We start from the raw sequence: 26,916 nt of genomic DNA on the forward strand, positions 1-26,916 counted from the left end.
TTTGATCAAAAATGTTTAATTCCCATGGTGAAAACATTCCTGTCACACACACATACACACACTCGCACGCACACAGGCACACACACAAACACACACAATTTTCTTTTTACAAAATTCCGTAATATAATGCAGGTGAAGAGACAAAAAAAAAATCATAAAAGTGACATACGCACATGTGATTGGCTTCTGCAGTTCATTCAGAAACAAAGAGGGGCGCACATGGAAAGTTTCTGCCCACCGGGGAAATCAAAACAACTGGTGCTGTGTGTGTCTGTTTAACTTCAGAAAGGGATCATCCTAAGGCAATCACAAGAGGGATCAGATTTCACGTCTCGCTGTGTAGGAATGATACGAGGGAACGTCCGCACGCTCCGGATTCAACATCGATTGTTCAAGCTGCGTCAGAAAGGCATCAGCGGCTGTAGTAGTTTTAGTAGTAAGGAGTTTGTGGACAGTTTTTTCCCCCCCAGCGTTCCTCAGCATTCCTCCTTGATGTAGATTTGTTCGTCTGTGTCGGACTCCAGGTGCTCCAGTCGGTCCGTCTGTCCGTTCATTATCTCGTCGGGGGTTTTCATGAACCTGAGGGAACACGACGCGGATGAGTCAACAGAAGTTTGGTTAATTATTTAGAACCCTGTTGTAATTACATTTCGTCCCAATTAATTGATTTAAGTTGACGTACCTGAACAGAAGTCTTTGTCCAGGCTCTTTCCTGATAATGTTCAGTTTGTAGTAGTGTCTCAGTGCTCGCGACATCTTCTCGTACGTCATATTTGTCCTGTTCTGTGACAGGTAAAAGGACAATAGTGTCATTAATGATAATGTGTTTTTATAATTAGTGCAGGACTTATGGTAGTTCCCCATTTTTTAATCATCTGTTTCATTCAGAGCTGCACGAGTTAATGTTGTAGTCACATGGGAGCAGAGTAACTCCACAAGAAGCTGAAGACACAACAGCTGAGATATTATCTGTGACATTTTAAGAGGTTATGGGAAACCTGTAACAAATAGCTATAGTCCTATTAACACACACATCAAAACAATGAGCCTAAAGAGGCTAAAAAGCTCTGTAAACATGAGGTGAATCATAAAATTGGCTGATAAATCTCTCAGTTCATCATTATTTGTAACACCTTTCACAATACATAGTCGTTTGATCAATTATTATAATTAAAAATAAATTGATTAGGGTCGCTTTAAAGGCCTGTCTCTACATTAACTGTTATGGCCACTAGGAGGCAGCACTGACATATGTCCACGTGTCCAGTTGATATGTCTGAGCAGACAAGAAGCACAATTTGTTTTAATTTGAAATCATGTTTCTCTCCATCTGGAAAATTTAAGCCTTATACCGTGTGTATTTTCTTCAGCTGCTAAATGATCCACTACATCCATCTATTTGCAAGGTCAACACAGAGACAACATACATTAAGACTACAGTCAATTTGAAGTCTCTATTTTTCCCCGGTCTGCATGTCTGGAGTACCCAGAGAAAACCCACGCAAACATAGGAAGAACATGCACACTCCACAGACAGAGCCTTCATCAGATTCAACCAAAACAATGACCTAATGTGTCCAGAAAGCTCAGTAGAGCTGGAGGTGATGATTCTCTGAGTTCTTAGAGACTGGGTTTCTTCTTTTGAGTCATTATAGGTGTAAAATAAAACTTCCACTGACTAGTCGACGATCAAACTATCCACCACTCATCAACACTGTGCATAATTGCAGACTAGCTGTTAATCTGTGGGTTTAGCACAGTGCAGTATTTAAGCAGTAGCATCTCCAGCAGATATGCAACAGGGGGGGGTGTCGTTGAAAAGCAGTTGACAAGTCATAGTTTTCATGCATCACTTAAACACTGCAGTGTGGGTGCTAAAGCAGCAGACATGCAGCAAGAGCCAGAAAGAAACATGGCCGTGTGACCAGATTCAGAAGCTGGACTAAAATCAATGTTGTGGAAATACTCCGTCAGAGCAGACTGTCCTAAAGCACAACAACAATACCAGTGCTATGCATAACCAGCTAAAGATGCACCTGCTTAGGCAACGCTAGCAGCAAGTTAGTGAGGAGAAGCACCAACAAAGTGGACACCTGGTAGTTCACTGCATGTGTGTGTGTGTGTGTGTGTGTGTGTGTGTGTGTGTGTGTGTGTGTGTGTGTTTGTGTTTGAGTGTTTACCTTGTGATTCCCCCAGAGCCTGGCCAGGCCGTTGGGGTCCATGATGCGGAAGACTTTGCTCTCTGGATCCTCCCAGCGGATGTAGTTCTCGTACCTGCTGTCTGACAGGAGCTGGTAGACGTAGTCCCACAGCAGCCTGCAGTCTGCAGGGACACGACAGGAAAACAGCGTGAGTTTTACAAAAGACATTCTAATGTCTGACTTCTGTCCTTCAAAGCTGCACCACTGCCCTGCATTGTGTCAGCAATTCCCCAGAGATAAGTCTCTAATATGCTGCTGTCTCTGGAAACATCTGCTCACTTTGTGACTAAAGACACATGTGTTTTTAAATCGAGACGTCCCCTCACACGTATTTAACCTTCAACCTCAGTAGGAGTGAATCTCACCTGCTATCCGTCCTATGGGCATCTGCTGCTCCTCTGGAGGAGACACAGGCATGATGACGTGGTTCCTGTAGAGTGCCTCCTCCTGCTGCAGCAGGTGCTGCTGCTGATGTGCCAGGGGTATCGCATGGTGGTGGCTGTGAACTTTACTTTCACGCCCGTTCTCGTGTGTCGTCTGGGACAGGGGTCCGCCTCGGCTGTGCCTGAAGTCCATGCCGGCAGCCCCACCACTCCTGCTCGGGGTGAGGAGCAGAGGGTTCATGATGGTGCTGGGCATGAGCTGGATGACGCGAGGAGGGCCCGCCTCCTGGCCCCCAGGGCTGCCCGGGCACGGGGGTTCTCGCGGCGTCGTGCAGCGGCCGTTCGCTGTGGCTGGGGACACAGACAAGGGGTACATTTCCTCGTGCAGGTGGTGGTTGCTGTCTGGCAGCTCTGAGAAGGTTTGGAGGGAGTCATCGTTGGCGGGGCGAGGGTGATTGGGCTCCAGAGGGGATCGACGCAGGGTTGGGTGGTGAGGGGAGCGGGAGCGGTGCCGCAACTCGATGGTTGGTGGGTGCTGGGGGGGTGGCTCTGTACCACGTGGCCCTCGTCGTACCGTTTCTGAAGAAACCAGAGCAACAATATGCATAAATATCTACAGTCAAGTTACACTATAAAATAATACTTGCATTTTGTCGAATCTGTGGGAAATAAAAACATTTAAGAAACTGAAATCTGACCTCAAATTGACCCAATTCATTGATTGATTTAGAAACTAATGGGCGGGTTATGAAAACCACTGTGGGTTTTTGGGTACATAGTTTGGTTGTGTACTAGTTCTGTGTTTTTTACCACTCATTGTACATATATTGTACATACGGGACAAGTTGTATGAAGCCATTTTCTACTCTTCAGTGTTTAAAGTGCAATTAAATCCAAAATCTTGCCCCGACAGTCTGAGTATTGGGAATGAAAATGAAGTGATATCTTTTTAGAGGAGTTTAACTTCCTGCTTCCCTGATATACTTGCTTCACATATAAATGACCAGTAGATGTCACTATCATCCTACAGTCAAGCCTGGTAACATTATGTTTGATCAGGTTTGGTGAAAGGTCTCTGGTTTGTCTTGGCAGTAGCTTGAATTCTGCTCTAATGCTTTCTTTCAAAATCCATGAACAAAAACGCAGTGACCTCAAAACAAGGAGGACAAGAGTCATTTATAGCCGAGAGCCAATAACTCCTGTTTTAGGCGTCCTGTGCCGCAGCCTGTTTAAATAACAACATATCCTTGTGGAACAGGTTGTATTGTCAACAGCCACATTCTGAAGAATTACTGTTCTATCCAGTCCCGTTGCCACTGAAGGACATTTCCTCAAATCAGAGCCAAATTCACATTCTCAGGTATCAATTTTACTTCATGATTACACTAAACACAGGCACCAATAAGTGTAGAGAACTTTTCAGCACCATGCTTACAAATGATAAATTCTTTAATTATCTTCCTATATTGACCATATTCTTTCAATATTCTTGTCAGGAAAACATATTTTAGCATTTTCTTTAGAAAATTGTTTTGTTATATCCAACATTCAAATTGTATTTTTACCACGCCTCAGTGGTTCAAACTGTTCATGTGGACATTTGTATAAAACGTTCATATGAACAGTATGTTTTCCTCAACATTTGTTAGCATCCACACTCAAGCCGGCTTATTTCCCACAGTAATACAGTTTTACATTCTGTGCATGTACATTGAACCTCTATATTTTCTACTTCAGACAAACGATGTCACTAAATTGAAAGCTACATAATCAAAAAGATGTGTTTAGGGAGCTAATATTAGACAACTCGACGACATTGTAGTTGACACGACTCAGTTGAAAATGATTTTTTTTATCCTCATTTTTTACATGTAGCTGGAAAATGACTCATTCAGTGTGAACCACACCTCAGGTGTCACTGAGGTGTGGTTCACAGCTTGACAACATGACTGTGGACGTATTGTTGATGATTTACCTTTAACTTAACTAAGCTGCTTAGCTAAGTAGTGTAATTTTACTTTGAAATATTTTCTATTTTGATATGTCAATTGATATAGATATTAATTACATAATTTGTTAAATCAAGATCACATATTATAATCTAAAAAACTTTGAACTAAAACATTATCTTTATTTTAAATGTCTGTCTCTACATTGTTTACCTTTCTGATACTTTCAGCTGATAACATTTTACAGATGCTGTGTGTGGCATTAAATTATTTTGAATAAAACTATGAGAACAGTTTGTATTTATTATCAACAAAAATGTTGATCTAGTCTATCTAGTGCAGATTACTCTGAGGGTTTAGAAAATTATTGGCCTGACCTTCGAGCTTCACGTGCTGCACAGGGCTTTCGGGCAGCGAGTGGAAGGAGTTCCCAGGGAAGTAGGCAGAGGGGTAGAACACGTGGGGCTTCCTCTGCTTCAGGATGTGCTGCAGCAGCTCATACAGGACATCCCCTACAGAGATGAAAAGGTCAGAGGTTACCATACATCTCCTGCAAAAAGAGGGGAAATTAGTGGTGGCGTCAACCACAGAATCAGGTTCCCCTTCAGCTTCTACTCTTTGCTTTCCAGGCAGTGCAGAGCTTAAGCAGTAATGGAAGAGTCACAAAGGAGGCAGCCACCACGTCAGTCTCAGGAGAACGTGGAAAGGCAAATCAGGTTTGTTACTAGAAAAACATTTCCTCAATATTCGAACCTGACGACGCAGTGATTATATAGAATGCCAAAAGTTTATAGGTTTCCTTCTGGTGCGGGACTGTACCCAGTGAGTTTGCTCTGACAGATCAAGCATTTTGCCTCCACAGAGCAAATTAATTCTTTCAATTAAACTAAAAGAAATTGCTTTTGAGCGTGTGTTTTCAAAGACAAGCAGCAGCAGAAGAAGAAGGAGGAGATTCCCACAGGGCAAAGAATCTGTGAAAAAAATTTGATTTTTAAAATAACAATATGACAAATCCAAACACACACCAGGAGATGGAGGCAGAAAACACCTACTATCTGTTGACACAAGTAAATGGGCCGTAGCTCTGTATGACCCTGGTATTCTCCTTTAAGTGGTTATACAGTAGTGGTGAAACCAGGCACAAAAGCTGAGTAGGAAGTTCACTGAATGATTAACAGCCGCTTGTTTTGCCTCCACACCGACAACATTTGCATGGTTCACAAATCAGGTGGATGTAGACGTGATTTTTAACACAGACTGCTATCGCACATTGCCTCACCTCTTCTTACAGGCTAACCATAACGAGGAAATGATTCTCATAAAGGAAGCGATGTGAGCGTGTGCACACAAACAAACACACACACACACCCCTTTCAGTTCTCGCTTTCTGATCCTGTGGCATTGAGTTGCAGAAGAGGGAAAATTCCTGCTTCCTGATGCATTAAAGTTAGATTTTTTTCACTTTATAAACGTTTGCTTAAACTTTGAGGTTTGCATTTTGTCTTAAATCTGCAAAACTATAAATCCTTATCAATTATGCGTATGAGTAAATTCACAAGTGGCATGTTAGCTTGCAGCCATAACTCCTACGTAAAACTAAAGCTTAAAGTCTGTGATTGGAAGAGAGGTTAAGAAATACATGCTCTACTATTTCACAATATTTGTAGGAGGAAAATGTGGCACACAGCAGGGACTGATGGGAACTTTAGTCCAACAAATGCCCAGAGGAGGAAACAGACATCACGCAAAAGCACATCTCTCTTCCCTAAAAGTGATATTTTCACTGATGTTACTAACAAAGCATCTGCTGATGTTGAAATGTAATCAGTCATTGTAATCATCTGAAAACACATGATTATGTTTTAGGGAAATGATGTTAACTAAAAAGCTCAAGATTGCTGATACATTAAAACCGAAATGTTGAAATGTCGAGCAAGTTTTCAGATTTCTTCTCCCAGAATTGTTTTTTCCATGATATAAACATTTTTGACATATATTTGAAAAGGAAACAACCATACAGGAGGTGGACAACAGCTGCCAGCTGGTCCACGTCTCTCACTCTCTCAGATTTTCATAACACGTAATGTAACACTTGAAGATCTTATCTTTTCTGCGTTTCTGAGCTTGAAAACAGAAGGAAACATCACTACACTGCTCCAGCTGTACAGAGCAACTTTTACATTTTTCTACATAGAGGTATAACAAATAATTGACTAAGTTTGTGGTTCTCTGCTCATAAAAACAAATTCAAACCCACAAACTTTTACACAGGGACAAAAACCATAAAATAAATAATAATGTGACAGTGATTGTGATAATTATCGATATCAAATTATATAATTTTGACCCCATCATCTACTCTCTAAATTAGTTCCAACAACCCCACTGGGCAGTCGTCTGCTGCGCTTTATATATCACAATCAAGGTAAAAGTAAAGGAGCTGATCAATCCTGGACCAACACTGCTGTACACTAAGGTTAGAAGTAGGGGGAAAAACTATGCATTTAGTTATGCATTTATCCTTCTATTTATGAATTGAAGTGTTTGTGTTATGTAGTCATTTCTAATCCATATGATTCCTGCACATTTCTGAACCCAACATGACCTGATCATCCCTACAGTTTCCAGTGTGTGGGGGATTTCTCCCATGTCTTATCTGTATATTTCACAATGTTGACCACTCATTACATCCCACTTTCATGTCTCATCACCCTGAGCCACAACACACATCGCTGACCTCATCTCTGTGTGGTGAAACATTTCCACGACTCTACACCAACAGTCGCACACAAACTGACACATTTTTAGATAGAACTCCAAAACGGTTGCATTTTTTTTCCCTTTATTTTCACGAGCCTGGTTCATTGTGTTGCCAGGGCGACAGTTGAGGTTGGTTTTTACTTCCTGATCAACTGTCTCCTACTTCCTACCCTCAGCAGCCTCACTGTAACAGCTGCCTCCCTCCACTGTTGCTGCCGCCCTCCCTCCTCTACTCCAGCTGACTTTATTGATTTTTAAAGTGTGCATGTTTGCTGTGAACACATTCATTTTAAAGCTGCACAAACACAGATCTTCAAGCACAATTTGTTTGCCTCATCTTACAAACTATCCATTTTTAGTTTCATTTACTCCAATCAGTCATCGTGTGACAGCAGGTGTTTTCCTCAGAAAAGCAGCTTCTATGTATAGTTATAGCACTTTTTCCATGATTTTCTTGCACCCACTCAGTCAGTGTTTCCATGATCTTACACTGTTCTTCCTACCTACTTGGTAAATCTTGTTTTCCAGTCTGAGTCCCGCTCCAGTTGGACTCAAAAATAATGTTTAATCCAATCAATAAAAGTGACTCATTTGCAAAACTTTTCACTTATGTCTCCAGTTTTCCCAGCTTCTAGGATAGAAGAATCGAAAAAAAGAGGAGTACCAGAGTGGGGAGATCGGTAGCGGAAGTCCTCTTTGGTGAGCAGCAGCAGGGCTTTGCCATTCATCTGGAAAGAGCCGCTGGTGATCGGCCGCAGGGCGAACTCCTTCTCGGCCCATCGCAGCCACTGGGCCACGTCTTCCCTGCTCCAAAAGACTGGCTGCAGACCTGCAGGTGAGAGGGGCAGAGGAAGCGGAAGGTAGAAGATGAGAGCAGGGTTTGATAAAGATGTATCAGAATAAAATGGTGGTGGAGGGGAAAAGAGGGATGAAAAGAAAGATTAGTCAGATCAGTGAGAGGAAAAACAGTCGGGCAGGGGGTTGGGGGGTCGAGGAAGGAAGAAAGAAGGAAAGGCAGGAAGGGGGAGGGTGACAGGGTGGGAGAGGGGGGGAGAGAGGAAGGAAGGAGGCAGAGGCAGTAAAAAGGATATTGAGGAAGCGGATATAAAAGCCAAAAGGAGGGAGTGATTATGGGAACGGTGGCAGAGATAAAGAAAAAAAAGATGAAGGAGAAGGCAGAGACAGAAAGGGGGAGCGGGGGAGAATAAAAGATGAGAAGATGATAGGTTAAGGGGAAGAATACAGAATGAATCACAAGGATAAAAGAGGAGGGAATATATGAGAAAGACGGTCGGACTGTTATTTCATTTGATCTGTTATGATCAGTTCTGCTCTTTGCTCTCTGGGCAGACCGGCACATTAGAGGACAGCCACTTTATTAGTTTGTGTATAAATGGACAAGGAGACATGGAGGAAAAAGAAAGAGGAATTTCCCCCTCTTTTGAAACGTTTCTCTCACTGCTGTGGGAACAGGGTGTGAAATATCTGCATTGCAGACCAACAAACATTTAGTGACAAAAAAGAGAGGACTGTGAAAATAATCGAAATAAATGTTCACTTTACTTGAAATTTGAAAACATTTTTGCAGCATTGAAATATTTTTCACAGCTGCGGTGGAGGCAGCAATACTTTTGTTGAGCTAGTTTTTCTGAGCATACGTTAGCTAGCAGAATAGCTCAAAACTAAGATGTACATTTTTACTTTGTTAGTATTTATCTTGGTTAACATGGCCACCTCATCCTATCATTTAGTTTTGCTCTCAGTGTGTAATCCAATGATTTACACTATGACTCACCCCCCCCCTTTTTCTGTTTCACACACACAAAAACAGACTTTCAGTGGCGTAAGGCTGCGATCAGAACATCCACGACACCCACACAGAGCATAACTTCTCATTTCTTACATCTCAGTTATCGCCCAGACTCAAACACTTCCTCTGGGAGTTGGACAGCTGTTATCTTTGGCCGCCAATGTCACTGTCACACGAGTAATAGGAACCGTGTGTTCGCTTTCAGTCCTCCCTCCATTCAAACACCACCACCACCCGTCAAACAAAGGAAGTTTTCACAGAGAGCAATCAATATAAAATGAAACCCTGTCTAGATTGTCAGCTTCCCATTTCGTCCCTAGTCCACTGTATTCAGATAGTGGCACGAGCGCAGACGATAAGCCCGGGAAGGCCGAGGTTATCTAAAGCACAGCCTGTCGAGCGCTGACCCGCAGCTTGTCAACAGACATACAGTACAAAGTGTGTATGAGGATACAGGTGTTTCACAACCAGTGGGACTAAAGGAGGGTTTCTACTTTTTTTTAAGGTCTGCTGGTTAGTGCAACATACATTATTTGTTGCTTCTAGTATGTGTATACTATACGTAAATATGCATGTATTTAGTACTACTCACCCTGATGAATAATGCAGTAAAGGTAACTTTAAACCAGAATGCTTTTCAATGTGTTTAGAAAACCATGGTCTTGCATAACGTTTCATTTTAACTGGAACACATAGATGTAGGATACAATGGAATACTCATAACTGACGACATCATTGATTTTTTTTTTGTCAATATTGAATCACACTACCATCTGCACTGCGAGCACCAGCTGTATGTTTGTCTTTCGTGGCTGACTTGTGAGAGCAGCGAGGCCGAGGCGGCAGTGCAGCCTGGGTCACGAGGTCATGGCTGCGGTATGCTCTCTCCAGGGCCGGAGAGCGGTGCTGCTCTGCTAAAACCCCTCCGAGATCCGGTCTGCCGGCCTCGGCCATCTGCACAGAGCCCAGAGGAGGAAGCAACAAGGGGAGCAGAAGGCAAGGAGGAGGAGGCGGAGGAGAAGAAGGAAGAAGGGGGGTCCAAACAAACGTGTCCCACAACGCACTTTGGCAGGAAGCAATCCAGCGTGGGCTCCGTTTCAGCACAGGAAACTTCCTGCGGCAAGGTTAGAGGGTGACGCTGGGAGGTTTATTAACAGACAGCAGCAAGACAGAAAGGAGAAAAGGAAGAGTGGAAACAGAGAGGAAATAGTGATGGGAGCAGTGGCGGATGGTGTGTAAAGAGAGAAAATAAAGGCAGAAGAGACAACTGGCAGGAACAAGAGAGCTTGACAGAGGTGTAAAAAAGGAAGGAAAAGTAAACAGGAAGGGAAACGTGTACTACGTCTGTACTTAGTTCAAGTTCACAGAGCAGGGCGCCATATTAAGTCTTTTAATTGTTAATACCACAGACTGTAGATGAAGATGAACAATGTATCTCCACTTCCTCCCACTATCCAGAAATGAAACCAAATTATACTGGACTGTGTGGTGGTGATGGGGGGGGTGGAGCTGCGTTATTGAGGTTGCGCAGATACACCCGCTCGACCAATCACAAGTTAGCTGTCAATAATGATGTATCACTCAAATAACTAATTCAAACTAAAATTACAGGAAAACATAGCACTTAAGTGTGGTAAGAACTACCTAAAATGACAGAAAACAATCTTTGAGAAAATTGTATTTAATGTGTACTTTGACTAACCCATCATAACATATAGGAGGTGGGGTTTATGACCTCTGACGGATTTTGGCTTCACTTTTAGGGAGCCTTCATTTCCTCCATTCTTCTACCTCTTTTACACCAAAATGAGCATGTAGAAGCAGGTTTTTAAATTACTGGTAAACATCACGAGCGAATCAACAAGCAAGGGGCTCTCTCGGCTCACCGTCTGCTAAATAAGCTCATACACCCAGGTATCATGTTTCAATCATAGCCAATTGGAGCCGGAGCTGATAAAATTCCGTGCCTGCTGCAGGTACATTTGACGTGAGCGTGAATGCCAATTGCATCATTCCCACATCTGACAAAAGCCAGATGTTAGTGGGTGTTAACGGGTTTTTGACTAATGGAAAAGGGGCTTTATATATAGTCTATGCTTTATACCTATTCTAGCCTTGTTATAGACTGGCAACCCATCCAGCATGTACCCTGTCTCTTGTGTCAGCAACCCTCGAAGGATAAACAATATGGGATGAATGGTTCATAAAGACAGAGTAGTTTTATGTCTAGTGTCAATATCACAATAAGAGAGATAGGAAATAGCAGTTCATCGTGAGTCTAGATTTTACAAATACAGTAATAACAGTGAGATGTAACAAAAGGAAAAAGGTGCATCACTCTAGCATTTATCTAAATATACCATCTTATCTAAACTATTGCAATAATATTCAACCCTGGTCAGGTATTTCAGGTTAAGTCTAAAGACGTGCACATTGACGTGTTCATTTATCCTCCATGCTAACACTGCTCAGTCAGATACTGAAGATATATTAGTCAACAATGATCTTTTCAGATTTTAAGATTAAAACTTGAGTCACCTTCAAGGTGCATGTTTCATGAGCTGGTCTCATATCCATGTGATCTGGACAGGAAAGTAAAGCTTATATGCTCAAAGTGAAAAGGAAAATCGGCAGCAGGGACGGGGAGTGAAAGGAGAACAGAGAGCACCTTGGACCCTAATGACACTTCATGTTCCTTCAACACATCCACACAGTTTCTTCAGCTGATAAATTTGACCTTTCTGGTTGTTTTCCTCCAGAGAATCGTTTACCGATTTGTTGCAGGTTACAGGAAGAAAATCAATTTCAGTCTTCATTGTCATTAGTCCCTGCCTTTGTTGGATGCATCAGGTTCAGTGTGTCTGTGTGTGTGTTTGTGTTTTTAGAATGTGTGTGTTTACATTGAATAAAACCCTCAAGCATCACAGCAGCAGGATCCCAAGCCCTTTACTAAACCGTGGGCTCCTAATCCTCTCTGATGACACATAATTTTCACTCTGTGGTTTCTCAGGCCCCCGCTCATGCTCACACACACAAACACACACAGAGCGCACAAGTTGCCAAGGCAACTCATAAGTGCTTGGGATGAATGAAGGGAAGAGGAGGATGAGATCACTGGTATCTTGTTTCGTTGTTGCGGTACAGAAGTCCTCAACTTCCCCTCTCAGCCAGACGACTTAATGAGGTCCAACCTGCTGTGAAGCTGAAAGGTCCCGTCCAGAATCACAGCTTAGCTTCCACACGTCTCGCCCACAGTCACACCGCTGTGTATGTTTAACTTGCCCGACTGAAAAGTGCAACAAAAACTGCCTGTTGATGACTAGACTGAGAAATAATGGCTTTAGAAGGGCAAACTGTAACTCACACCTCTGGTGGCCAAATGAGTGTCAGAAACTACAGCTTTCCAACAGTCTGCTCTGCACACAGGCCCAACTGAGGAACCTAGAAACCTCTGCTGCTTTATAACTATAGCTAAATAAACAACAAAAAACATGACTGCATCAATAAGGCAGGGACTTTGCTCTCCAAACTCAAAGCTCTTTAGTCACTTGGCTCTTCAGTAAATGTTTGCCTTTTCTCTCAAAGCAGAAGTTGGCGGATATTGGTCTTGTTATCTCAATAGAGAAGCGTTTTCTTCTTTCTTTCTCCAGACAGATGAGGAGGAGGAGGAGGAGGAGGGGGAGGAAGGAAGGAAGGAAGGAGGAAGGCTGAGTAAGAGAGCAACACATTCGGTAAGTCAGTCCACACACACTATTCATCACTTTGTGTCTCGCTGCACATCGATTCCCTGTCAGGTGGGTGTGGCAGGGGAAAATCCACCTCCACACGCACATGCATACACACACGCTCACAAGCACCTTTACTTTTCAATCAAAAGACCCCCCCACTCATATTCATCCCCTACATCCTGCTCCAGCATGCATCTGCATGTCCCCATCCAGCAGAACTGGACTTCATCCAGTCAAAACAATCATAAAACAGATCATCAATCACACACTACTTTATGGCCAGGAAGTAGTGCGACCTGTTTTTGATGGCTTGTTGTCGAGTGCGGGAGCAAGCCGGCTCTTGTAGGTTAGTTCCTGAATCCAGCGTTAACTGCCACTCTTCCTTTTGTTCAGAAGCCAGGGTTTTTTTCTCTCTTTTTTTTTTTAAATGCGGAAGCTTCAAAGACGTTTGTCAACTATATCAAAAGGCCCCTGCTTGTTGAAACACACACTCCCTGTAGGCACGGTGTACTCTTTTTTTCTGTGTGGAGAAAGTGAAGTTATTATTTCATGTTGCATAACATTAATGTGATCATATCGATGGTAACTTGCAAACTCATATCACAGCTTACAATTCCTCTGTAAGAGGGGGGATAACATTCTGTGTAATTTGCTGTCTCCATTTTTGCTAATAAGTGTTAATCATGTTTCAACAATGCATTTCCTAGAATTCTCTGTCAACTAATGAAAATGTAAACTTCTTCTGTTTTAAGTGTAAAAAAAAAAAGTGGCATTGCTTTTGTGAAAAAACTGGCTACATGACATGAACTGTATGTCCCGATTCCATACTGGAATTAAAAAATTGATCACATACATAATAACATAATAATCATAAACTATATTTCTAAAGCACTTATTTAAACAAGATCACAATCACCCTAAGGTATCTAACACTAGTATATTCAAAACTACACTAATGGCCCACCACACAGTGTTTGCAGGAAACCTACAAGCTACTAACAGCTGCATAAAATTAAAATAAATTGCGGAAAATGGCGATGCACCTCTGGGAAGATGGCAGGAAACAAAAAGATGTATGTGAAAGAAATCTCGGGGGCGTCTTGAAAAGGCGCATACCACATAATCGCAGCATCCCCGCTTTGCATAATCAGTTAGTCCAGCTGGGGACAGTTGTTTCATGTCACCCTCGTCTCTCTGCCTATGTTGGTTGTTTTACGATCCAGAGTTTTGATGAAATCCATGTATTTGTACATTTTGAATCAGTGTTGATTTATGGGACGTGTAGGATCCTATGGGTTTGGATTTCGGCCCATACAGGGAAATGAAAGTCATAACATTACATCTCTCGGTGCTGCAGTTTTCAGTTTTCGACATGATCTAAGTGCAATACTAACTCTCTGGAGTGTCCCTTTAACATCTATAGTTGTCTTCCTATCATCGCCATGGTACTTTCCTACCATTGCAAACCAACACGTAAGAAACCAATGTGGCTTATCAGTGTTGCATCTTGCACGTTACAAAGAAAAATCACTGTTGCACGTTGTTCTCAAGATGTAAAAAAATGCACATCATGACAGCTTAACAGAAAAGGTGCAGCATCGCATCGACTGCCAAAGTAAAGAAGATGGAGGATAGTATTAATTGTATCTATTCCGATTGCAGATAAAATCCATATTTTAGTGGTTGTTTTTGACGAGTGGTAAAAGGAGCTACATTTTTATTTGTCTATACAGCGTCATTCTCCTCTAGAGAATCAGCCGTTAATAAGTGCTGAAACATTATCAGGCAGAGGTGAAAAGTAAAGAAAGGAATTAGATGTGATCCGCTTGATTTCAGCCAATAAACAATATGGCTGGATTGGACGCTGTACTGATCCTTAGGAAATACACACTTCCCCATCACTTCTTCTTCCTCTATATTATTATCAAAACACACCACAGATTTTAAAACAAAAAACTTCCTGAGTAGCAGGAAAGAACCCCCAGGCAAAATGGAGAAGATATCATTGGCTGGATATTTATCAAAATTAATTGTGCTATTGTGACTTTTCTCACAAAAGTCTGGAATCAACACATCATCACACAATGAACACAAGTAAGTGTGTTCAATGTGTGGAGTGTGTCGCGAACAGGAAGAGAAGGGGGTTGCGCTCAGCCCTCTCGCTGGCATGTGAGAACAGTTTCCCTTTCAGAGGAGAAAAGAGAGCAAGTTAAAACACACACAGGCGCACACACACGCACACAAACACAACAACAACAACATTTATTCAGGAAGCGCTGTCTGCCCACTCAGGAAATTCCTGAGGACAAGAGCTGCTTCCAGGGGCAGGAAATTTCCCCTCAAAAAGACCAAACACACACACTCACACACACACTCACACACACACATACACACACACATACACACACTTTAAAACACATATTCCCTCACAGTAAAATGGGTAATATACGACAGAGAGAAAGAGGGACTAAGGGAAGATGGCGGGGGGTTTAAAGTCATGTACGATAACACACACGCACACATTTAGTCATACACTCGTACACATACACTACACCTACACTACCTCTGGCAAGCCTTGCACAAAGACACAAGATTCACTAACACTCATCCACCCACTCGTACAAGCATGCATAGTGCAAACCCAGCTGTGATCGTGCGCACTCACACACACACTGAGAGAAAGCAGCCAGTCTTGTTTCCATGGACATAGATTTTTTTTTTCATCCACTAAGATATTTCTTCTCTCGCAGCAGCCCCTGTTCTTTTGTAATTCATTCATGTTTATTGTGAAACTGTGGAGCACCTTGTGTTTTAGACCTTTAAATACTTCACTCCTGTCTCACTGACTAGCTCTCAGTTGCATCATATTTTGAGTGTGGGCACCATGTCGAGCCGTGATGCCTGGATTGTGACTGAATTTAGAAAAAAAAATATCCAGTATTGGTGAGCGTCTGTGCTGCTTCACTGTGTGCTGCTGAAACTGGCCTTTTAGTACTTGTCTCGCTTTTGACACAGAAGAAAATATCATGGGTGGTTGACAACACTCCTCCTCTGCTCGCTGCTAGAAGCTGCACATTTGTCCACTCTCTCAAATACTGCTGGATGATTCATTCAGTGACTTGTTCAATGCCGATTTTTTTAAAGCCACAACGAAATGAAAAGATTTGTGGCCCTGTCTATTTCTTGAGAATGCACATAGTTCATCTGGACAAATAAATCTCGACTCCACATTGGAGTTGTTTCAACCTTTATGACCAATCCCTTTTTCAAGAAGTGAGAGGACGACAAAATCATCCTCACTGCTCGACTCCATTTTATCTCTTACTGAGAATTTTCAGGGTGAATAGAAAAAAGAACACATCAGACTCAGTGTGCAAGGCTTATGCACCTGATGATATTTATTGGTTGGAAAAATATGGACTTGGTGTGCAAAGACCCTAAGAGATGAAAGGATTGACATCACAGTGCTATGATTATGACACTACAACCAGAAGATGGTTTGCATAGCTTAGCATAAAGACTGCAAATGGGACGACAGCAAGTCTGGCTCTAACCGCAGGTATGAAATCCACCTGAAACGCTCCCTAATTGTTTCTAATCTTGTTTGTTTACTTGTTCAAAAACTAAAAGGGCAGGTTGTGTTTTAATGGGGCTGTTGGACGAGTGCAATAACTTCCTTGAGTGTTGTCACCGTGACGTTTCCAGGCAACAAGAATGACTCCAGGAAGTCACTAAAACAAACAAGATCTGGCACATTGCTCATTGACCTTTCGAGGTGTTTATGGGTGGGATTTGGAGCAGTTGAGCAGAGACTGATGCCTCCATGTTTTATGTCCTGCCCTTGTTAGTGAGTTATAACCTTAACATCACTTCACATGTTCACTTAAACTAAATTTATGTAAATGCAAAATATGTTTTACTTGGAGTTGCAGTATGATGCAATGCTCTTCATGAGTTTATTTCAAGAAAAGCTGTTCAAAGACTGATGTGGAAAACCTCGTAAAACACAAGAGATAAAAGAAAAGGAAAAACAAGGAAGCAACTTCATACAAATATTTTTAGGAGTACGTAGAAAAGAAGACAACTTCTTCCAAATATGCTTTCCGCAGATGAAGGTGTGTAGTGTGTCTGACTGAAAGGGTTAAAGTCGAGTATGGTAGCATTCTTTAGTGTGAGGAGCAGGCTGCAACTCTCCCCGATCTAATCCACTTCCTCCCCAGGAAATGGAGAAGGCGGATTTCTGCCCACACTGCAATTTCCTCCCTCATTCTTTTTCTTTCTGCCCCCCTCCTCCTCCCATCTCTCCTCCCTCCTCCTTCGCCTCTTTCTTTCTTCCTCTCCCTCCCCCCCCACACCCTCAGGACAAAACTCCCTCTGAGTGTGGGGGTTAATGGACGGTTTGTTTTCCAGCACATGTGTGTTTAGATAGGCAGCAGGAGAAAGGACAGAGGTGTTTTGGGCTGTGTGAGCGTCTGACAAAGACGTGCCGCTGTCTGTGTGACTGAGAGAGGAGAGTGGAGAAGATATAAACTAAACACTGAAGAGAGGGGGAAGAGAAAAGGACATTTTTCTGACCTGCAGATGGGTGAGTCATGGCCGTGCAAGGAGCTGTGTTTGAAATGTGAGTAAAACAAAGTGGGACTTCCACGTGTCTGCGGATGTGAACTGACCCATCGGTTTAATCGACAGGAAGCTCAACGCGGACCTGTTGAACGTTCTTCCTTTTTCTGCAACAATGCAAAAAGGGAAGTGGGCTGAGAGAGTTTCCTGTGTCTCATCCAGCCTCAGCCCAGTCCAACACCCCACAAAAACCCTGAACTTCACACTTGCAAGAAAAAAACTGGTTAAATATTGACGGACGCATTGACAAAGCAGCTCAGGTTTACTCTTTGAACATCGACTCTATCTCTTGGCACAGCTCCAGCCCCGCCTGCTCTATGATTGGTTAAGTGACAGTGAGCCGACACAACCATACTGAAGCTCCACAGAGCTGTGACGTTGCTTAATTTCGTTTACACCTTTTCAAAACACCCAACTCATTTTTCTCAAATGACTCAGTTACAGTATGCTATTGAACTCGGTTAAATGAGTCAAATGAGGTGCAGACAAGGTGGTTTGTACATTTGGTTTGTTTTGATTCAAATTATACACAATTAATATACACAGAGAGCTTATGAACAAAAACCATGACTTCCAATTACATTGTTCACAGGTCACATCAAAAATAAGTTTGATTCTAGCATCATATTTGTCAGATTTGATTTCTTTTATGCAGTTTGTACCAATTCAAATTACATTTACATTTAGTTCTTTGATGCTTTTATCCAAAGAGATTTACAACTGGGGGACGACACTAGTTCAGTACAGTGAGCTCGAGGTAAATATTCAGTACTAACTATGGTCCCTACAGCTCCCTACATATTTGTGTTTGCTAAGGAGTTTATGTTTTCACCCGTCACCCGTTTGTGTGAGAATGTGTTTTTTCTTCTTTCAGCAGTTTTTTCTGTGAGTGAGGTTCAATGACCTGTACAGTTGTCTGTAACTACTGACATAACCATTCTTAACCCTGCCAACCAAGCTCTGACAGGTTCGGTTTACTTTGATAAAAATAATGATCATCATTGAGGAACGAACTTAAGTTGGCAGAAACACTTTGTTGTTACTACTGAAGCGTGTCAAGTTCTTACTCCTCACACCTCAGCCCTCCTCTTCTTCGGTAACTTTCCCTCCCAGCACCTGTGTGTTCTCTGCTCCATATTATCTGTGCCTGACTGCTGAGTAACTGCGGCTGGTTATTTCAGTGCAGTAGGTCTGTCAGTTCTGGTCCAGTGGCAGCCAGTACGGGTCAGACGTCTGACCTCGGATCTGCTTCAACACCTCTCAGCTGAGAGAAACGGCTGCATGACTGGGCCGGCAGTCATGCAGCGATAATAGTGTGTGTGTTGTCATAATTGGATGTGATGCATTGGTATTCCACCATGATTTCATTCATTTATGTGGAATCTTCTCACTTTAACATCACTGTCTATAGTTTAATTTTAACGTTCAACACTTTAATATGTTGACACCTGACAATCAAACATGCCACAGTCACACTTCCACCTAATCAGCTTGATTGACAGGTGATTTTTGGGATGAGACTAAATTTTAAAAAATCAGATTTCCCAGATCACCACTTCAGCTGAAACAGAAAGATTTACAGCGCAAGCCCCTTAAAACACAGACAAAATCAATCTGTGCTGTTCAAATGACCGACTAATCAATGTCTGTAGGAGTCACTGCTCTTCTCTGTGTGTGTCTGTGTGTGAGTGTGTGTGACTCACGCAGGTGCGCAGGCAGCCTGGCAGGCTCGTCCTCCATTCGGCTGGCTGGCCTCGCGGCGGGAGCATGGACGGGGGAGGAAGTGGAGTTTGGCAGCGGGTTCGCGGAAGGACTGAAAGAGCTCCTCTCCTGCTATGAATAGACACAGAGACACAAAGCATGGCTCACAAAGCTCCACAACGCACCGGCCCTGAACCCAAACAGCCCCACGCCGACTCGCCTCACCTCGCCATGCACCCACAGCATCGACTGGCCTTGGTCTCATCTCCACGCAGTGTGCTGTACACTGTGCGCTTCTTATACAATGATGCACCGGCCAGTCGAGCTGTGGAAGCACATTCTGGAGGCAACAATGCAAGAATATAACCTCAGTCTGTTCAACCATGCGTCAGTTAAAAAAAATTTAATATAACAATAATATGAGAGCAACAAATGTAAGAGGCTGGAACCAGTGAATGTTTGTTTAAATCAAAAACACGTCAGATCTATTATCGGATCGACTTTTTGGTAGTTGACTAATCAAATCATTTCAGCTGCACAAATATTTGATTGCCACACTCTCCGCCTCCATCTAAGTGGCACTCTCATTACTTTTATTGATAAATCTTTCCATTCATGTGTGAAACCATCATTTACTAAATCTGAAAGCTGTAAACAATAAAGCTCCCAGACCTTCATGTAGCATCAACTATTTTAGATAATCAATATATTGTTGAAGTTTTTCTGAAGCAAAAACACGAACATCTAAAACTTCAAGATTTTCCGATTTACTTTGTCCATCGTATAAAAATGTAATATCTCTGGCTGTTGGACTGTTTGCTGGGAGGAAACAGATGTTATCTTCACTACTTTAATCACTCACTCATTAACTGATCAGTTTAGAAAATGATCAGCAGATAAACCAAAATGCATTTAAAATGACCCTTGTGGATTTCTGAGCTGAATTCAACAGTGATTAAGATTTTTTCTATTTATGGAAAACTATTCATTTTTAATTCCATGAACATAAACAGCGTGTCTGAAGAGTAAAGCAGGCTCTTTTGCAAGCAAGCATAGCACAGGTCAGATGTGGTTGCAACAGTTGGTTGTGGTTGCAACCAACTTTAAACAGAACATTTTCTTAAGCAACTTTGTAAATATAACTTTTATTAACAGTTAGATTCAGTACATACACGTGTACAGACATCCGTGTTTTTGTACTGAAGAGTTTAAAGTGAACTAAAACTGCCTTTGTGTTAAATCACATCACAGCTTTTAATAATCGATCAGTCTGTCAAGTCAGTCACAGAGGCAGATCCAGGAGCGGGCTGAGCGGACCCCTTGCTGAAATCTGGTTGTCCCCTGAAGTGCCTGTGTCCTGTCAGTTCTTTTCTTTTTTTCAAAAAAGAAAAGAACTACTGATAATAAATATAGCAATTTGGTTTAATTGTTATTTTCTAATCTTTTTTGAAGGACACAATGTGCTTGAACAAGAAACCATTTTCAAAATCTATCCAATGATATGTGTCTTTGCTCAAAGCTATACAGAAAACAGTAAACAAGTAATTACTTCAATGTGTGAATCAGAATTTGTGCATAGCTGTTGGACATACAGTACAATGTCCTCTGTGTTAATTGTGGCCCCTGATTTAGAAAAATCCTGGATCCACCACTGGTCAGTCATCAAGCAAGAATACCACTGGTGGTTTTATCTTCTTAAATGTGAAGATTCTCTATATTTTCTAGGACTCTTGATTCGATCTCTTTGTAGTCTGGAATATTGATCAGACAAAACTAGCTATATTTTATACTGTATGTCACTTGTGGAACATTTTGATGGGCATTTCTTGAACAATATTTTTAAACCAAATGATAAATAGGACAACTACTCATCAGGTAAAGTCATTAATGATATCAGTTATTAGCTGCATTCCTCTCCAGGACGTTGTGGCAGCTCTGCTGTTGTTTCAGCACTTATTGAGTCTGGGCTAAGGTATGAGATTTTCCACTTTGTGGTCATTCTCTGTTGACTGGTTTCCTTTCCTTCAAATGAGGACAGACCATGAAGCCATCTCTGTTTCACGAGGAAACGAAGCTCAGTCCTTTACCCGTTTCTCCCGCCAGTTTGAGTCTGCTGTCACCAGCCAGCCACTCTGAGACCTGCACACCAACTCGATGTACCAGGAATTTCCTGTGGAAGCCAAGCAATAATCTTTCAGTCTTCTATTTCCTCCTCTCTGAGGCGAAGGCTTCTCTCTCTCTCTGTCTCCCGCCTGCTTCATGACCACTTTCTCAAAAATGTCCAGAAAAGGACGAACTCTCCTCTCTTCCATCCCCACAGCTGGGCCTGGGTCAGTTTAGTGGGAAGGGGTCAGTAAGGACGGAGCGAAGAGAGAAGGGAAAGTGATTTGTGATGGATCTGGATTGCAGGGTGAAGGTGAGGGGGAGTCCTGTCTACAACGATGGAAAACTTCTCTGACAGCGAACCGCTGGCCTTTCCTCTGCGTGGCTGCAATCGTGCAGTGACATCAGACTCAGTAATTAGCAGACGTCCCTCATAAACAAAACAGAACACCAGACTTCACTGTGAAGTCAGCAGGGAGCTTGCAGTGTTTTCAGTCATTTCAGACTGAGCTTGACATCCCAAATTATATTTCTGTGTTTTTATTAGGGCTCACAATAATGCCAGTGTCAGCCATTCACAAATTATTTTTTATGAACAAAATGCCCATTCTTCTGAAACCATAAGGTGACAACTTCAAATGTCTTGTTTTGTCCGAGCAACAATTCAAAACCCAAAGATATTCAAATTTAAAGAACAGAAGAAACACATTAGCAGCAAATCCTCAGGTTTTAAGAGCCTGGACCAGCAAATATTCAACATTTTTACTCAACTGAACTGTAACGTTTAATCGATCATCAAAACTGCAGCAGAGCAGATTCATTCTACCAAGGCCCAACATTTCTCTTTTGAAACCACATTCGAATTCACTAGATCAACATTTTTTAATCAGATACATATCAGTCACCTAAACATGTAATGTCCAAAAACTCCATATTCTAACATGTTAGAGAGAGAGGGGGAAAAAATCCTGGCTCACCCCCCTGATGCAGATCCACACACCAAACTTTAACGTGTCTACTCTCGGCCAATGTCCCACATTCTTCCACTGAGTTTTCAACATTCAGTAGTTCTTTGCGTGATCTTGTGAATTTAAATGCGGTTTCACAAGGGGGCTGTTGTGCAATTGTACTGTAATTCAGTAGTAACAATGAAAGTAAGTGTTAGTTCATAAAAGATGAACAGGAAAGCATCACATTAAATCAGCTAGAATTTGCAAATATTAGCATTTCTGCCAAATAAATGGGAATTAATCGATCAACTGTGCAATTCAATAGCTCACTCTGTTTCACTGTATATATCCTGTGCACACTATATATATATATTCTATTTACACTATATATTATTTCTATTCATTTATATTTCCTTGCGTTTATATTTCATGCTTACTGATTATTGATTTAGTGATGTCGGTTTTTGTCCTCTTTGCTGCACATTTCATGTGGGACTAAAAAAGGATTGTCTGATCTGATCTGATTCATTCATGTATAATAAGTATGTAGTAAATGTAAGGATCGGTGACCCTGGTGTTGTCAGTGCTGCATCACAGTATTAGTGCATGTGTCAGGAGCCATGTGAGGTTAACAGCTCCCGTCCCCCGGTGTTTGGTGGCGACTGCACGAGCACGCGGTTTGAAACGAGCACGAAAATAAAGCGATAATAACGTGTGCTTCACGAACACGCTCGCGCGCCGGCTCCGGTCACTTCTCTCCAATGCGCGCGGACGTGAGCGAAGTGAAGCGGTCACGACTCGTGTCCCCCTCCGCCGCGGACTGAGCGTGGAGCAACAGATGAGTACGAACACGGAGTGAATGGCGCTGAGCACACACACACACACACACACACAGACACACACACACACAGACACACACAGCAGTGTTACCGAAGGGGGGGATATCTAACACACACCCGCACATATATACACACACACAGACACACAAGAGAGATAGTCCCTGCAGGAACATCACACACAGCCGTTAAAACTAAGAGCGTTGATAACAAGAAGAAGAAGGTGTGTGTGTCTGTGTGTGTGTGAGAAAGGACAACAAAGAGGAGAGGACGGTGTTACCTTGGTCGCAGCAGAGGAGGATTCAGACATTATCTCCCGTCAACTTCTCTGCTTCCACTTCTCCGTCGTCTCTCTTGTTCTTCTTCTTCTTCTGCTCCAGCAGCAGTGGGGCTGCTCGGCTCGTCACTGTGGGACAAGTAGTTTCTCCTCTTCTGTCATGTAGTCCCTCTTCTTCTTCTTCTTCTTCTTCTTCTTCTATCTGCTGCTCGGGTCCATGGCGCGGCTTCTGTCCGCAGCGTGAAAACTTCTTTTGTCTCTGCGAGTGTTTTCCTTCACATGTCGGCGGCAGCGCGCTGGTTAATAATCCCTTCCTGGAAGAGAGAGAGAGAGAGGCGCGCACACACACTCTCTCTCTCACTCTGCTCTTTCTCTGAGTCTCTCTCTCTCTCTGCCCCCCCTTGCTCTCTCTTCTCTCTCTCTGAGTCTATCTCGTTCTCTCTCTCTCTCTCTCTCTCTGCTCTCTCTCTCCCCCTCCCTCTCTATCCCCTTCTCTCTCTCTCCCTCTCTATTCCCTTCTCTTTCTCTCTGAGTCTCTCTCTCTCCCTCTCTCTCTCTCTCTCTCTCTCTCATTGATCTGGATGTGTGTAAAACGGCGAAATGACGTGAATTCCCAGCATCGAGCCTTGCCCCCATTTAAAGGGAAACCCGAAGCAGGAAATCGCAGCAGGTCGCACACACACACACACACACATGCACACGCACACACACGCACATGCACACGCACGCACTTACACACGCGCACATAGGTTTGCGCTACTACTCTTGTTAGGACACTGCACGGGTCCTAAAGAGGGAACAGAAACGAGTACACACACAAAAAACCTTAGTACTATCTTAGTGAGGACACTCATGGACATACTGCGTTTCCTAGCCCCTTACCTTGACTTTGATCTTCTCATGGAGAGAACTTATACTCTAAAGTTGTTACTGCAGTAATAACACGTGTTTGTGTCCCCACCTGTGACTGTGACACTTGAACTCTCCATGGCCAGTAAGGGTCATACCGTACACACTTCAATTGTAAATATCTTATCGCTCATTACACAACTCTCCTCTATAGTGTTTACTACATATTGCACAGTCCTTGTCTAGTGTTTAAAATATTTGTGTATTGTTTGCTTTGTTTCCCTTCACTAAACACACCACAGCAAATTCCTACTTGGCAATAAACCCAGATTATTGGTACAAATGCATACAATGATTAATATGATGACCTTATCCTTAATGACCAATCTCTACCTTACACCCCTATCTTTAGCCAAGCCCTCAGAAATGATGTTTTGTCTCATTAGGTTTGAGCTTTGGTCCCTTTGAGGTCTACTGGTCCTGACAAGGTGAGAGTTTATTCTGGGAAAGGTCCCTAAAGAGGCACCAAGAATGTGTTCACTCACACTTGTCTGAATGGTTTTTCTCTGTGTTTATGTTATCGTCCTTTAGGATATTAAGACTCAATGAGAGGAATTCTTTTTTAAATAATACTTATAAAGCCAGATACCACATAAAATGTCACTGTCAAGTCCCCTTCACTAATGAAAGACAATATAAAAGGCACAGGTTACTGTAAGTAGTGGTTATTGGATTACATGAATATTAGACAAAAGTGAATATTAAATACTTTAAAATAGTCTAATTGTTTTCAAGGTGATTCTCCAAATCAACACATCAAGTTGTCATGGAAGTTGAAAGGCTTCTTTTATGTTATCAGCAAGATTTTTCACTTATTGATGAAGATTTTTAAACTCAATAAAGTAGTAATTACTAAAGCACATTCAGCAGCTGAATGGTAAAAGTTTAAAGTTAAAGTTTAAATTCCATGTACTAGATTTTAATCCTGAAGTAGCGATTAACACTTTCACATTAAAAGCAAATTAAGAGTGAATTAAATGACCACAGTGAACCTTTCCATTCTGCAGATACTTTCAGCTTTGCAGAACGTTTTAGCTTCTTTTAGCTCATTGTTTGCATTTTACGATTCAGCCACAGACTGTATATAAAGTTGTACAACATGACCGCTCTCCTAAAGTGAAGAGACTTGATCGTCAACCAGTGGCTAACTGCATTATAGGTTCTAAACCCCTCCTCATCCATGTTACTGGATAGGACATGGGCCAAACTTGGTTGATGTTTTAATGAAACATCATGATTGACAGCTTAGACTGCCTCACAATAGGTTGAGGGAAGTATAGGCGGGACCTTGCTACCGCAGCTCCTTCCCTTGATCGCTACTGCACAGACTCAGGCTCCAAATGATGTGTGCGCCAGAAGATGGTAGTGTTCGTCTACAGGATATTTATGCTTCATTTCTTGATAGATGGAGGAAGTGAAGACTCATCGTCACACATATACACTCTTAGGTTCAAGCTTCTATCAACCTCATGTTTTTTTTAAACCTAGTGTTCAATTCATCATGAATGCTGATGCTCCTCTGTCTGGTTGTGCTCATAGGAAATCCAGGTGTTTGCTACTTACAAAGACTTCATTGATTAATAGTATCTTTTATTCACATCCTGTTCACCACTTGGACAAAAAAGCAAATAGCTCCACTGTCAGTCCTTCAATTGATTCAACTTCACCAGCAGAAGTTTTTCTTTATAGATAAAGATAACATTAATCAGCATTTATCAGCAGTGAGTACTGTCAGAAGTTATGGTTTAAAGTTTCCCATGGGTGTTTATTGGGATGAGACCTGGTAACGGACACCATCAGACTTCCCAGTGATCCCTCGTGGGGTGTGGGAGCACCTGACACATGACAAGGGTCCCTGGACTCAAACTGAACACCTCTTGATAATGTGCTGTGCATATTATATCGCTCGGCTGTGAGTACGTACTTAACTGTCGTCAGCCTCCAGGCTGGATTGCTTCAAAGCCCAAAACAGGAAGAGAAAGAATGCTGTTCTTCCAGGGCAATGAAACCTAAACCGTCCAGAGTTACTGGTGACAGCAGACGGGTGGAGGGAGTAAGGGGCAAAAGAGAAATATGGAAAAGTCACTTCCAGCATGTATAGATTATCAAAGGAGGGGGTCAGGGGCAGGAAGCAATGAGGCTGATGGGAAATGTGCTCCAAGGTAAATGCAGATGAGTGACGCTGATGGATGATGACTACATCCTGATCAATGATTTGACTTCCATGTTTTTATTTGATTTTATTTAGTTATTTATATGGTGCAGATGTGCAGGATGTTTTTTTTTTTTACATTGAACTTTAAATATTACATTAACTTTAACACTTCCACCAATGTCCCTGCAATTTGCTGCAGATCCCCCCAAAATCTATTTAATATTTAATATGCATTTTAGTTTTTGTGTGTTTTTGAGCTGCAAAATAAAAATTATACATTTGTATTTATCTCCCTAGCGTAGCTGGTATGAGCCAATTTGACACTTTGACTTTGTTATCTGCGTGGGAAAAAAACTAAAATGCATTGAATCAGATTCAGTGTTTTCACTAAAACGTGACGAAGTGTGGGCAGGATGCATTCTGTCTTTGAAGTAGGCAGATTTTTTTTTGCTGTTGGGATTGACAGATTACATTAATGGGATTACAGTAATCAGATTTAACAAAGTGACAAATGTAATCCTACACGCCTGGCGT

General features: G+C 42.2%; 2 protein-coding genes and 1 long non-coding RNA gene across 8 annotated transcripts in view; 2 read left to right on the forward strand and 1 right to left on the reverse strand.

Annotated features, from left to right (window-relative positions):
- The window catches only part of LOC109632810 (uncharacterized), an 82,621-nt gene extending 74,574 nt beyond the window's left edge, over nucleotides 1-8,047 (forward strand). The window contains exon 3 of the long non-coding RNA XR_002202959.2: nucleotides 7,913-8,047. This is a non-coding gene — a long non-coding RNA (uncharacterized lncRNA). The remainder of the gene's footprint in view (nucleotides 1-7,912) is intronic.
- On the reverse strand, nucleotides 1-23,463 carry etv6 (ETS variant transcription factor 6). 4 transcript variants are annotated; one of them, XM_020092262.2, is made up of 9 exons: nucleotides 23,322-23,460; nucleotides 19,378-19,492; nucleotides 19,155-19,284; nucleotides 7,958-8,122; nucleotides 4,911-5,045; nucleotides 2,567-3,163; nucleotides 2,181-2,323; nucleotides 683-783; nucleotides 1-579 (listed from the first exon to the last, which is right to left on the reverse strand). In XM_020092262.2, exons 2-9 carry the CDS (start codon nucleotides 19,396-19,398, stop codon nucleotides 477-479), a joined length of 1,395 nt encoding a protein of 464 aa, XP_019947821.2. In that variant the 5' UTR covers nucleotides 19,399-19,492; nucleotides 23,322-23,460; the 3' UTR covers nucleotides 1-476. The 4 variants fall into 4 exon arrangements, with proteins under 4 accessions (XP_019947821.2, XP_019947819.2, XP_019947820.2 ...); XM_020092260.2 differs by lacking the exon at nucleotides 19,378-19,492 and having other exon boundaries at nucleotides 23,322-23,463; XM_020092261.2 differs by lacking the exon at nucleotides 19,378-19,492 and having other exon boundaries at nucleotides 19,155-19,281; nucleotides 23,322-23,462.
- LOC109632806 (protein mono-ADP-ribosyltransferase PARP12) overlaps nucleotides 22,971-26,916 on the forward strand; it is a 16,111-nt gene continuing 12,165 nt past the window's right edge. Inside the window, exons 1-2 of one of the 3 annotated variants that reach the window (XM_069519404.1) lie at nucleotides 22,971-23,047; nucleotides 24,614-24,655. The gene's annotated coding sequence lies outside the window, so the exon portion shown is untranslated. Of the gene's footprint in view, nucleotides 23,048-23,848; nucleotides 23,989-24,613; nucleotides 24,656-26,916 lie in introns of those variants that run through there. The other 2 variants (XM_069519403.1, XM_020092258.2) reach the window with 2 other exon arrangements.

This window comes from Paralichthys olivaceus, chromosome 23, assembly GCF_024713975.1.
Source record: "Paralichthys olivaceus isolate ysfri-2021 chromosome 23, ASM2471397v2, whole genome shotgun sequence".
Classification (NCBI taxonomy): Eukaryota; Metazoa; Chordata; class Actinopteri; order Pleuronectiformes; family Paralichthyidae; genus Paralichthys; species Paralichthys olivaceus.